The sequence below is a fragment of the Vitis vinifera genome, chromosome 7, assembly GCF_030704535.1.
Source record: "Vitis vinifera cultivar Pinot Noir 40024 chromosome 7, ASM3070453v1".
In the NCBI taxonomy this organism is placed as follows: Eukaryota; Viridiplantae; Streptophyta; class Magnoliopsida; order Vitales; family Vitaceae; genus Vitis; species Vitis vinifera.
In genome coordinates this window covers 618,632-630,475 of record NC_081811.1, presented here as the reverse complement: position 1 = coordinate 630,475, position 11,844 = coordinate 618,632, and the positions used below count along the sequence as shown (strand labels likewise).

The 11,844-nt window shown below is 33.7% G+C and overlaps 1 protein-coding gene across 1 annotated transcript; it reads left to right on the top strand.

Moving 5' to 3' along the window:
* Nucleotides 1–370: 370 nt before the first annotated feature.
* Nucleotides 371–11,392, top strand: LOC100252806 (histone acetyltransferase GCN5). The gene is made up of 13 exons (XM_002275110.5): nucleotides 371–1,218; nucleotides 3,169–3,233; nucleotides 3,440–3,520; nucleotides 3,774–3,845; nucleotides 4,564–4,732; nucleotides 5,438–5,481; nucleotides 6,472–6,571; nucleotides 6,893–6,961; nucleotides 8,183–8,237; nucleotides 8,876–8,994; nucleotides 9,872–9,965; nucleotides 10,855–10,996; nucleotides 11,081–11,392. The coding sequence occupies exons 1-13, from the start codon at nucleotides 670–672 to the stop codon at nucleotides 11,145–11,147; spliced, it is 1,626 nt and encodes a 541-aa protein (XP_002275146.2). The 5' UTR covers nucleotides 371–669; the 3' UTR covers nucleotides 11,148–11,392.
* The last annotated feature ends 452 nt before the right edge of the window (nucleotides 11,393–11,844 follow it).

Below are 11,844 nucleotides of genomic sequence, written 5' to 3'. Positions count from 1 at the left end.
AATCATAATTAAAAATGGTTAAATTTTATGTTTTTTTTTTTCAAATTTTTTTATCCTTGTATAAAAAAGTGTAAAAAAATGATTTATTAATTTTAGGTCTATTTTTTTAATTTAATTTTCTCTCTCTATATTTTCATATTTCATATAAAAGTTATTTATTAATTTTTATTTTAAAAATAAAAATAAAAAGTGGAGCGAAATGATCATTAAAATATCAATTTCTCAATTTTTAGAAATTATCAGGGATTTATTTGATAATTATTTTAATACATTTTTGAATAAATTTGAGTTATTTTAAGTTATTTTGAAAAGGTATAAAATATTTTAAAAACTTTTATATAATAAGTATACAATATCTGAAGACTTAAGTACCAACAACAATTTTTACACCTGAACGTCTTTGATGACTTTCCAATGAGAACCGTTCTCGAATGGCCAAACAAGCTAAGTGCTTTTCAAAATCTATCTGTTAAAAATATGATTTTTATTTGAAAATTTTATTTTTATTTAAAGAATTTATAAAAAAAAAAAAAAGGCAAAACATTAAAAATGGCGGTTGCCAATCATAGGAAGTGGGCACCGTTCCAATCTAGGACGTCACTGCTTCAATCTTCATCAACCTTAAAACCCTAAACTCTGCAAAACCCTAACTCGTTCAGAATCAACACAATGGACACTCACTCTACCCACCCAACAGCCCCAGTACGCTCTCGCAGCTCTCAATCCCCTTCACACTCTGCCTCCGCCTCCGCTTCCGCCTCCGCCACTTCCTCAATCCACAAGCGCAAGCTCACCTCTGACGACCACGCGCCACCGTTTTCCGCCGACATTACCTCCAATGACGATCTCGATAGCATCAGCGCCCGCGCCGGGGGCCCCGGCTCCGATTCCGACGATGACTCCGAGGAGGACGCTGTCGTCGACGACGAAGAGGACGACTTTGATAACGAATCTATGCGGACGTTTACCACTGCGCGGCTGGACAACAGTGCGACGGCTTCAGCGGCAGTCCGTAATACCAAGATCAAGCCGGAGAATTCGACGGTGAAAGTGGAATCGTCGGAAATTGGGAAGGACGGAGGTTCTTCGGCTGCGGCGCCGGTTGGAACTAGTTCTGTGCCGGCTATTGTGGTGAAGGAGGACGCCACGAAGATATTCACAGAAAATATGCAGACTAGTGGGACTTATTGCGCCAGAGAAGAGAGTTTGAAAAGGGAGGTAGGGTTCTGTGTTTCTTAAATTTTGATTACATTGAATTTGTTTTGAATTTCAATCATGTTTTACTAGAAAATCCTGGGTTATTGTGGAATTGCTTCTGCTAGTGTTGGGTTTATGAAACTTTGAGTCAATTAGAAAGCATCGAGAAATAAAGCAAGCAACCAGAGGAACTGGAGCTGGGGCTTTCAGTTCCAAGTTCAAAGGCCCAATTTCTGCAACTTTTTTATTTTATTTTTTATTCATGTTTGATTTTTCTTGCTCATCTCGACATTGCTGTTGTTTGTATTATGGTATTTATCCAATCAAACTTGTGATGAGATGATCCTGAATTGTGCTGCCTTGTTTATTTTGGTGTTTATAAAAAGAGAGGAGAGGAAGAGTCTTTGATGTTATGAAACAGTCAGAGTTACAACTGAAAAATGCTTCTTAAATTTTCTATGTATGGTTTGGTAGATATATAGAGACAAAGAGACCATCTTTTGTAGATTTTATTGGTATGTTGGACCATACTTGTGGTATGGTGAGTCTTGGTTTTCTATCTTCCTTCTGCCTTCTTTTTTCTTGTTTGGCATCCCATTTTGTTGGGTGACTGTTAATGTTAAACTCTTATTAACTATTAAAAAAAAGAAAGAAGAAAAAATCTCCATTTTTGTAATTTTTTTAAATGATTTAACAAATTTTCAATCCTTGTATAAAAAATATGGATCTCATAATTAGTTGTTTTAGAATGATTCAGGGCTTTAATGCTGCGGCTTTGGGAATTAATCTAGAAAATCATGAAAAATTCTGATAAACCTGTCCTTAGAATTTCAGGACTAATAAAAAAAATATCTCCATATCTATATAATAATATAAGAAAATATTCTGAATGAATTTGTCTATTTGAGTGAGAATGCTGTTCAGTTAAGAAACTGCATCAATGGTTCTGACCCAGTGTGACACATTTTGTACAACTTACTGATTTTCTTGGAAAAATACCAATAACTAAGCATAAAAAATCTTGTCAATTCTAGTGAATACTAAGAATAGCAGGAAATAAGAAAGAAGATCATCATCTTATTTGATATGATTCTTAACAAAAATGCATTAAAAAAATTAATATAGTGACGAATGATAATAGCAATCTCCCCTAACCCATAGCTATAACTAAGTATTTTCATAGATCATATAATCCTAGATATATGGATGTCAATCTCCCCTAACCTGTAGCCATAACAAAGTGCTCACATAGATCATATAATCCTAGATATATGAATGTCAATCTAGATGATTTGATGAACAAGATCAAGTCCTTAGGAATTGCAAAGGATAGTGGTTTAGGGGCAAGTGGTGCCCATCACGGTAAGTTTAGTAACAAGCAATTGTGGTGAACACAACAGAGATATTTATAAAGAATTTTGGATTAATGGGAGTTATTGTGTCAGAGGGCTTAGAATTTTGTGTTTATTAATTTGCTTACATTAGATTTCATTTGAAATTTCAATTATTCACTATTAAAAGATATTGATTTTATTTGTACAATTGTTGGTCAGTCACTTCTGCTGCATTGTTTTTGGGTTAAACATCCTTATTATTTTTTGTTGCCTATATGTGTGTGTGTGTGTGTCTATTAGCTTCTTGGTTAACTGTTTGTTTTTCCTCCGTTATGGCATTTTCTTAGGATCAAACTAAATGGGTTTTCAAAGATGGTTTAATGCTGATGCATGCACCAATGCTTTAAAAAGAAAGTTCTTCCTAATATGCAAAGATGGTTTAATATGTAAAGATGGTTTAAAACATATGAACAATAAATTTAATGCTGATACATGTGCCAATTTTTTAAAAAGAAAGTTGTCTATCAAAATTTTTTTAAAAAGAAAGTCTTTCCTAATTAAGAATTTCATTAAACCATGTGACAAATGCATTATAACCTCTTCACTCTAATGGAATAATCTATTTGGAATCTTACAGGAGGAAGCAGGAAGGCTCAAATTTGTGTGCCTTGGAAATGATGGTGTTGATCAGCACATGATTTGGTACTCTCACATCCTGAGTATCCATATGGTTGCTACTTCTTCCCTTTATGAACCTGCATCTAAAAATTTAAGAACTACTCATTTTGACATAATGTTATTCTCAGCCTTTAATAAACTGACATAATGACTATCTGTTTGGTGATTCATTAGATTATAATGCATTATTAATAGTCTCAATTTATTCCTTGATTTCTTGCTTTCTTCAGGTTGATAGGATTGAAGAATGTATTTGCCAGACAACTACCAAATATGCCCAAGGAATACATCGTTCGTCTTGTTATGGACCGGTGAGCATCCTGAGATCTTCATAAATTACAGTGTTGCTTGTGTACCTTGGTGCGCTTTTTGGCTCTTTTCAATAGAATTGCTTCTTATCTATTAAAAAATAAAATTTACAGTGTTGCTTGAAGTTCAAAACCATGTGCACAAATATTAGGAATGCTTTTTATCGTTGTATGCCATTGCAGACTTCTCTGGTGACCTACGTTTCCAATTCTTCCAAAATATTCATCTATGCATTTTACATTGGTTCTCTTGCAGAAGCCACAAGTCTGTAATGGTTATCAGACGTAACCAGGTTGTTGGTGGCATTACATACCGCCCATATGTCAGGTAATTTGGTGTTAACGTAATTACAATTTCTTATTTTTTTCCTTGGGTATCTGATTAAATTACTGTTTCTGGTTTTTCTTTTTTTGGGTAATGTTTGTAATGATGTTCCCCTTTTATCTTGTTATATTTCCTTCCAATATTTGGTGTTTGTCATATTATTAGATGGGGGGGGCTTAACAAACCCTCTTTCTCTGTACATATGCAGAAACAGTTAATCATTTAAAATGGTGATGAATAATTATAAGATGGGTCCCCGTATATGGCCATTTTCATTCTCTCTCTCTCTCTCTCTCTCTCTCTCTCTATCTATCTATCTATCTATCTATCTATCTTTCTATCTATCTATCTATCTATATATATATTCCATTTCCTATGCCATTGGAAATTGTAAGTTCTGTTATTCTATCCGTTTATCTGCTGACTGAAGCTTCATATGTTTAATTTGTACGTCTTTTTTTCCTTATGCTGTATGGTGAGACAGAATCTGTTCGCTTTGATTAGCTTTCTTTACCTTGATGTACATGGCTATTCTATTACTGTTAGTATAAACATATTTAACATTAGATAAATGATTTGTGATAGGTGTTGCAAAAAGATATTAGGGTTTCTTAATAACCTAGCTTGGTCTTTGAAAAAATTGTGCAAACATTTTAAATTATTCCACCATTGATATTACATTTTCATCCAAGTGATGTTTCTGTTTTTCACTGATTTGCAGCCAAAAATTTGGAGAGATAGCCTTTTGTGCTATCACAGCTGATGAGCAAGTAAAAGGCTATGGCACCAGATTGATGAATCATTTAAAACAGTATGCACGTGATATTGATGGGTTGACTCATTTTCTGACGTATGCTGATAACAACGCTGTTGGTTATTTTATCAAACAGGTTTGATTATTTTTTATCCTGGTTTTGTGGTTCTTCTTGTAATTTTGGAACTTTTGTTTACACAATAAATTTGGAGGCATGACTATGTTGCTTCTGGAATCTATGTTTGGTTCTTTTTAAAGAAATGATGACAAGATTATCTAGTGTAAAAAACTTTTTTTCTTTGGAAAAAAATCTAAATGTGATCATTGATTTTTTGTATGCTGGTCTGGCAGGCAGGTTTAATAAAACTTAGAATAACTAAGTGGTGTATGATTAATTTAATTTAGAGTGGTTCTGATATTGCAATTGATATCTAATTTTCTTCCTTTTCTTTGCAAAATGTCAATGGAGATAAATGGATAAAAATCTTTTGTTTTGCTCCATCATAAACATTTCACAGCATGTGTCCTTTTTTATTAAATCTTTACTGGGGGAAGGGAAGGAAACTTAGGTGTTGTTGTTTGGTTGAAAGAGTTAGAAATCTTTATTATTTCTTATAGCATAATATCGCTCATTTAGTGCATAATATCATTTATTTAGTAATTTATATGAACTTTTAATTTGTCTGATGTAGGCCTTTCTCTATAACATGTTCTGGAAAATGTGAGTTAATCTCAGTTTTTGATGGTTTGACAATTTTTTTTAGTTGGCCTTTTTCAGATTCTGATAGTATCTTGTCCCTGATGGAATGGATTTGTTTTAAATTTATTTATTTCTTTACAGGGTTTTACAAAAGAAATTTCCTTGGAGAAAGATAGATGGCAAGGGTATGTTTTTTGCCCTACTCTGGTAGTATTTAAGACTGCCTATGTTGTTTTCCTGCATAATATTTTGGATGGCTTCTCTGTTTTATTGCACACTTAATAAGCTGTTGAGGTGTTTCTTTGATAAGAAGTGGAACAAGTGCTGGTTTATCTTAGTGAGGGAGGACAAGATGGTGTGTATAAGCTCAAGGAAGGATAAGTTTTTTGTTAAGTCTTTATATTCTGTCTTGGAATCAGGGGTTTTAATTCCTTCTGCAACAGCCATAATTTGGAATCCAGGTGTTCCTTTTAAAGCATGTTTCTTCACTTGGGAGGCTAAGTTGAGGAACACTGTTGACCTTAGACAAACTTCAAAGGAAAGGGTGGTCGTTGGCTAATAGATGTTATCTTTGTAAAGTTAAAAGAAGAATCCATTGATCAGATCCTCCTTCCTTGCACCAAGACAAGGGCCCTTTGGCAGTTGCTTTTATCCCTGTTTGGTGTTTCTTGGGTGCAATCTGTCATAGTAAAAGAGACTCTCTTAAAGGTTTGAAGAGTAGCTCCCTTGTGCATTTTTTGAACAATTTAAAAAGAAAGGAATTAATGAGTTTTTCATGTGGGTGAAGATGTAGGTGCTATGTCTTTAATCGATTTTGTTGGTTGGTTGGACAATCGCAAAGTGAGTGGAGTTGTTTTTGTGTCCTCCCTTATTGTATGTGCCTTTTGGTGCCTGTTATATACTTCCCATGTACTTTGATGCTTATAAAATTTTATTATTTGCCTATCAAAAAAAAAAAAAAAGTGTTGGTTTATTTATTATTCAAGTTATGCCATTGGTGAGAAAGTGCTAGTTAGCTGATGTTTATTCAGCTGATGTACTGAGGGCGGTCTTTTTCTGAATTCATGTCTTATACCTTGGAAGAACCTTATTTGGATGTATTTCATGGGTTGTAACTTATAAGTCCTCGTCACACATGCTTCTAGACCGTTAATATGAATCTCATGGAATTTCAGGTACATCAAAGATTATGATGGAGGAATCCTTATGGAATGCAAAATTGATCCAAAGCTTCCATACACTGATCTGTCAACTATGATTCGTCGTCAGAGGCAGGTGAGTGGAGATTTGCTATTGTGGCAGTTTGAAATTTTAGGCATTGTTTTAGACCCTGACCTGCTACATTACTTTCTCCTTGATACTCCCAACGTTGCCAAACAACTTTCATTTAAGTTCCTGCTGTATATCATCTTTATTACTTCTTAGAAGCTGCTACCTATGTATCCTATTTGTACTTTCTCTCAATGATCATAAAATTTTTTGCACTAATATGCTATTTGTCTTCTTGTTATTCTGTCATTTGTAGGCCATTGATGAAAAGATAAGGCAACTCACACTAATATGTTATTTGTCTTCTTGTTATTCTGTCAATCATAGGCAATTGATGAAAAGATAAGGCAACTCTCGAACTGTCATATTGTCTACACAGGAATTGATTTTCAGAAGGTATTGCCACCACTATTGACTATTACATTTGCAAGCTCCCTGGACCTTTTACTGAATTTGTCTGGTCTGGCTTCACATTTAAAATAGGGAGTTGTGAATGATCTAACCTGTTTTTATACAATGCAATGGAATGGCGTTTATTTTTATTTTTAAGTAACCTGATAGGTGTCTCTCTTTCCGACTTGGGAAGCAATATGTCAAGAGGAAAAGGTTGGATAGGACCTCTTAGCCTAGTTAGAGTTACACTTAGTATCTATAAGAGCAGTAATATGGAATTGTATCATTTACTTCTATTATTCCTTTAGCTATTCAAATTGTGTGTTTGAATTTAAAAATGTGCACAAGATTGACTTTACAAGGTTCCTTGTTAACAAATGTATGATTAATTACATTTTTTTGTAATTTGTTATTATATTTTACGTTATTTTATAATTTTTTTTTTATAGAAATCCCTTGAAAATTTTGGAAACCATCAAACCGTTTGTAAGTTTTATGAAATTGGAACTTTAATAAAACCAAAATGCCAATCTCAAATTTCATGTCTCAAAAACGATAACTTGCTTATCAAAGAGAAAAAAGTTCAGAAAATCTTGCTGCACCAATAAGCTCATAGGGAACCTTACATTGTGAAAGATTTCCAGCCCAGCTTCTGTTAGCTGGAAAAAGAGACCGGATTATTGGAGTTTCAGGTTCCAGGCAGTTCCATTGTTTAAAAAAATAAACCCTCCATTGGAAGTTCTTCGAAACATCCAGTAATTATTTCTTAAATAACACGAGTTTTCTGAAGACCTCTTTTTTTCTTTTTTTCTGTTTATAATCTTTTCTTAATTTTTATCTTTTTTTTTTATTTGTGGGTTGGGGCTACCCTATTCTTCATTAATTTTTTGGTCTTTTGACTTCCTTGTTTGTTACATTTGTTTCCCAAAATAAAGTTTCTCCTTCAAAAAATAAGTGTCTTTATCTCAAAAAACTTAGGTTCATCAATGTGTTCTTCTACTTTATATACAAAATTCTAAGATATTGACTGGTCCCTAATTGGATCATGTAGACCAGATGTTGGTGAAGTGCACAAATCCAGACTTCCATGAAATAATGATGCACTTTATTGAACAAGTGCATCATTATGACGCATACTTATCATTGTCATTTTTTCAAGTATGCTTTGAATGTATTAAGATGTATGTTTCATAGTTAGTTCTAACTCAGAAGTTATTTATTCAGAATGAAGTTGGCATTCCAAGAAGGATCATCAAAGTTGAGGAGATTCCTGGCTTGAGTAAGTTTGAACTTTCTATAACCTGTCTTTACTCAAGATTCTTGAATCAAACCTTTTTTTTTTTTTCTTGATTTCAGTGGGGCTGATTTGTGTTTTAATTGCATTGTCTATATACTCTTTGCAAAATTTGTCTATGATTTTCTTCTCTCCCCCTTTTTTTATTTGTGTGTTGACATGATGTCTGTGTTTGTATATTCTTTACCACGATTTTTGATTTCCTAATATACAAGGAACTGGATGAACATTTTATTAGATATAGCCTAATAGATAGCTGTGTTCTTTAAAGTTGAACACTTAGCATGCGGAATATATTTGATCAGATATATTCCCATTTATTTGTAAATGAAAGGGAAATGGGTTGTTATCATGATGGTCAGCAGCCTTGTTGTTAAAGCCTGAAGGTGGAGATAGAGCAATAAAATTTCTTATGCGAGACTATGATTTCTAGTTAATACAAACTCCTCTTAGTGGTGTGTTATATGCTGTGGTTTCTTATTAGCTTTCATGCTAATTTGAATCTTTTTTTGTTACACCATTTAGAGAATCATGTGTCAAGTTGCTGCTCAAGTGCATGTTTGCACGTGCTCAATACAGTCTTAGGATATTCTGATATTAAGTTTGTGTAAATTTGATAACAGAGGAGGCTGGGTGGACTCCTGATCAATATGGCCATTCTCGATTTAGAACAACAAGTGCCTCTGCGGATAGAGCATCGAATAGAAAATCCCTAACTGCATTCATGCGCTCACTTTTAAAGGCAAGCTTTATAATTTTTTTTCAAATTTATTTTATTTTTAATTTTTTATTATTATTATTATCATTTAACTTTTAGCCCACATGCATAAAAATTGTAACTATGAAGTAATGTTCACAAAAGGATACTGTAACAGAATTTTTGTTGATGATCATTCTGAATCATATTGTCAAAGGAAGCAGAAAAGCTTCCATGACATGGTATAATGAAATACTCAAGGCTGCAAAAGTAGAGTTTAGTTAGAAATTGCTGCATGATAAAAAGTACTTTTTGTTCTTCAGGGATTATTTTATAATGTTTCGCGTTTATGCCTTTTTATTATGGTAATTCTATGCTTGATCATTAGGGTAACCATTCTTCAATAGGTAGCCTTTAGCCACAACAGTCCGATTATCTTTCAAATATATATTAATACTTCCATGAAAAAATGGGAAACCAATAACTAGAGATAGTTAGGTCCATGTGTTCTCATTTTACTATACAGTTGTTAGACTGAAGTTTGTGGTTATGATATATTAATGATAACAAGGCAATTGCAAAAATGGCAAACTCACATGCTAGATTCCATATTTCTCTTGGATATCAGACTTGGTTAGGTCTTTATATGTGATACACAAGAGTGATGAGACTTAACGGACTTGTGTTTGACATCTAAGGAGCTTTTAGTTTCTGTCATTATGAATAGAAGAATTGCAAAGTTGCTTCATTCCACTTTATTTTTACTTACCTCTCTCTCTCTCAATCTCTCTCTCTCTCTCCCCCACCCATCCCCCAACACCATACACATCCCAAAATCTTTTTGCCTTGCATACATTTCAATTTGTCTTTCCTATCCTTATTTTATTCATTGGATTCTTATTAAATTGTTTTTCATTTAAAGTTAATGCATGATCATCCTGATGCTTGGCCGTTCAAGGAACCAGTTGATGCACGTGATGTGCCTGATTATTATGACATCATCAAAGATCCTATGGGTAAGAACTATTTTGTAGATGTTATCCATTCTAACAACCTTAGTTATATATCTACACTGTAACGATGGTCAGATTTTTCTGGATTTACTTCAGCTGTTTCCTCTGCAAAGAAAACCAGAAATTGCTTAATAAAATTGAAACCAGCAACTTCAATATGGTGACAGAATGAAAATATTTCATGTTTTCAAAAACCAGAAAAATGAAAAAGTAATGATGTATAACTCGTGTTGAGAAAGGCATCTCTAAAAAGTGAGCTCTTTAACTGAGGTTTTAAAATCCATTTTTGTGCCAGAGTTCAGTTGGAAGTGAAACCAATTTGTGGAGGTAAAAAATTATGAGCACAATTTAATTTTATTTGAGACTACCAATTTTGTTGATTGCTTTCATGTGTACCCATGTGCTACTAACAGTTCTTGTCTGCTGTTATTTTTTCTTTTTTTCCTGTCACCCTTTTGTACCACTGGTGACTAACTGCTTATGAAAAAAGCTGGATTATTGGAAAACTCTCTTATTAGTAAGATCACCTGTTATCAATCTTAAGAGTCTAGGGGTAGCCTAGGAGAGTCGTACGCTTGCTGGCAAAATGTTGCTTGCTGGTATCTAATATTTGAGCTTGATTCAATAGTTGGAACCTTATTTTTCTCTATTTTGCCTGCCTCCTCCAGTCACTTTCCCATTGGAATCACCATGATGTTGGTGCAATCTAGTAAAATGCTGGTATTGATTTTGGAAACTCCATTCTTTCCAGCCTTTTCTCCTCCAGCTGTTATAATGAAACCTTTTGCAAATTAATATCAAGTAATTTTCAGATTGCAAACATGTATCTTCCATACCCCTTTAAGAAATTTCTGTAAGGCAGATCGCCTCATCCTTATCATTTGAGCTGCAGATTTGAAGACAATGTCAAAGAGGGTGGAGTCAGAGCAATACTATATCACATTGGAGATGTTTCTTACCGATGTCAGGACAATGTTCAAAAATGCCCGCACCTACAACTCTCCTGATACAATTTATTATAAATGCGCCACCAGGCACATCTTCCATTCTTCCTCATGCTCCCTTACACAATACGTATAAACATACTCCTGATTCTAACTTTGATCATTTATTTGCAGGCTGGAATCCTTTTTCTCAGGAAAAGTTCAAGCAGGCCTCCAATCTAGTAGCAAAATTCAGCAGTAATTAAGTCAAGACTTTCAAGCAAACAGATCAGTAGTTTCAGATCCAAATCTGTAGATGATGAGTCATTGCAGTTGTAACAGTATTAATCTAACCCTAATTTTGAATATGGACATGTGTTGTTGTCATGCTTTATGACCAAATGTGACTGCACCCAAAAGGGTACAAATAATGGTCATGTAAATTTTTACTTTACAACTTTACTTTATGTAACTTTTTGTTTATATTGAATGTTATCTTCATTTACACCTTTGGAATATGAGCAGAACCGTGTATAGATTTTGGTCCATATTCTGATCGCTTGAAACATGCATTATAGTATGCAAAATGGAATTTGGATTTTGGGCGTCCTTCCATGGAGTTGGTCTATTGGTAAATAGCAGACCAAAAAGTAATAAAGTGGGAAAATGATAAAAAGAGGAAGGACGAATATGCTAAAGCTAACTAATATTACATCAATTTAGGAGAGTTAAAAGGGATTTTATTCTCAGGTCAACCAATGTTAATCTCCTTGCTTCTAATTTTTTCTTTATTGACTAGATTTCCCATAATTCATGCACCCATGATTCATAGAGGTGAGAGTCCCATTTCAAGAGTTTTGGGATGTGACTACATAGTTAAAGAATTGAAATTTATACAATTTGGTAGACAACACTGAAGTTTTACCATCCATAAGAAGAGTCAGATTTAGATGATATAA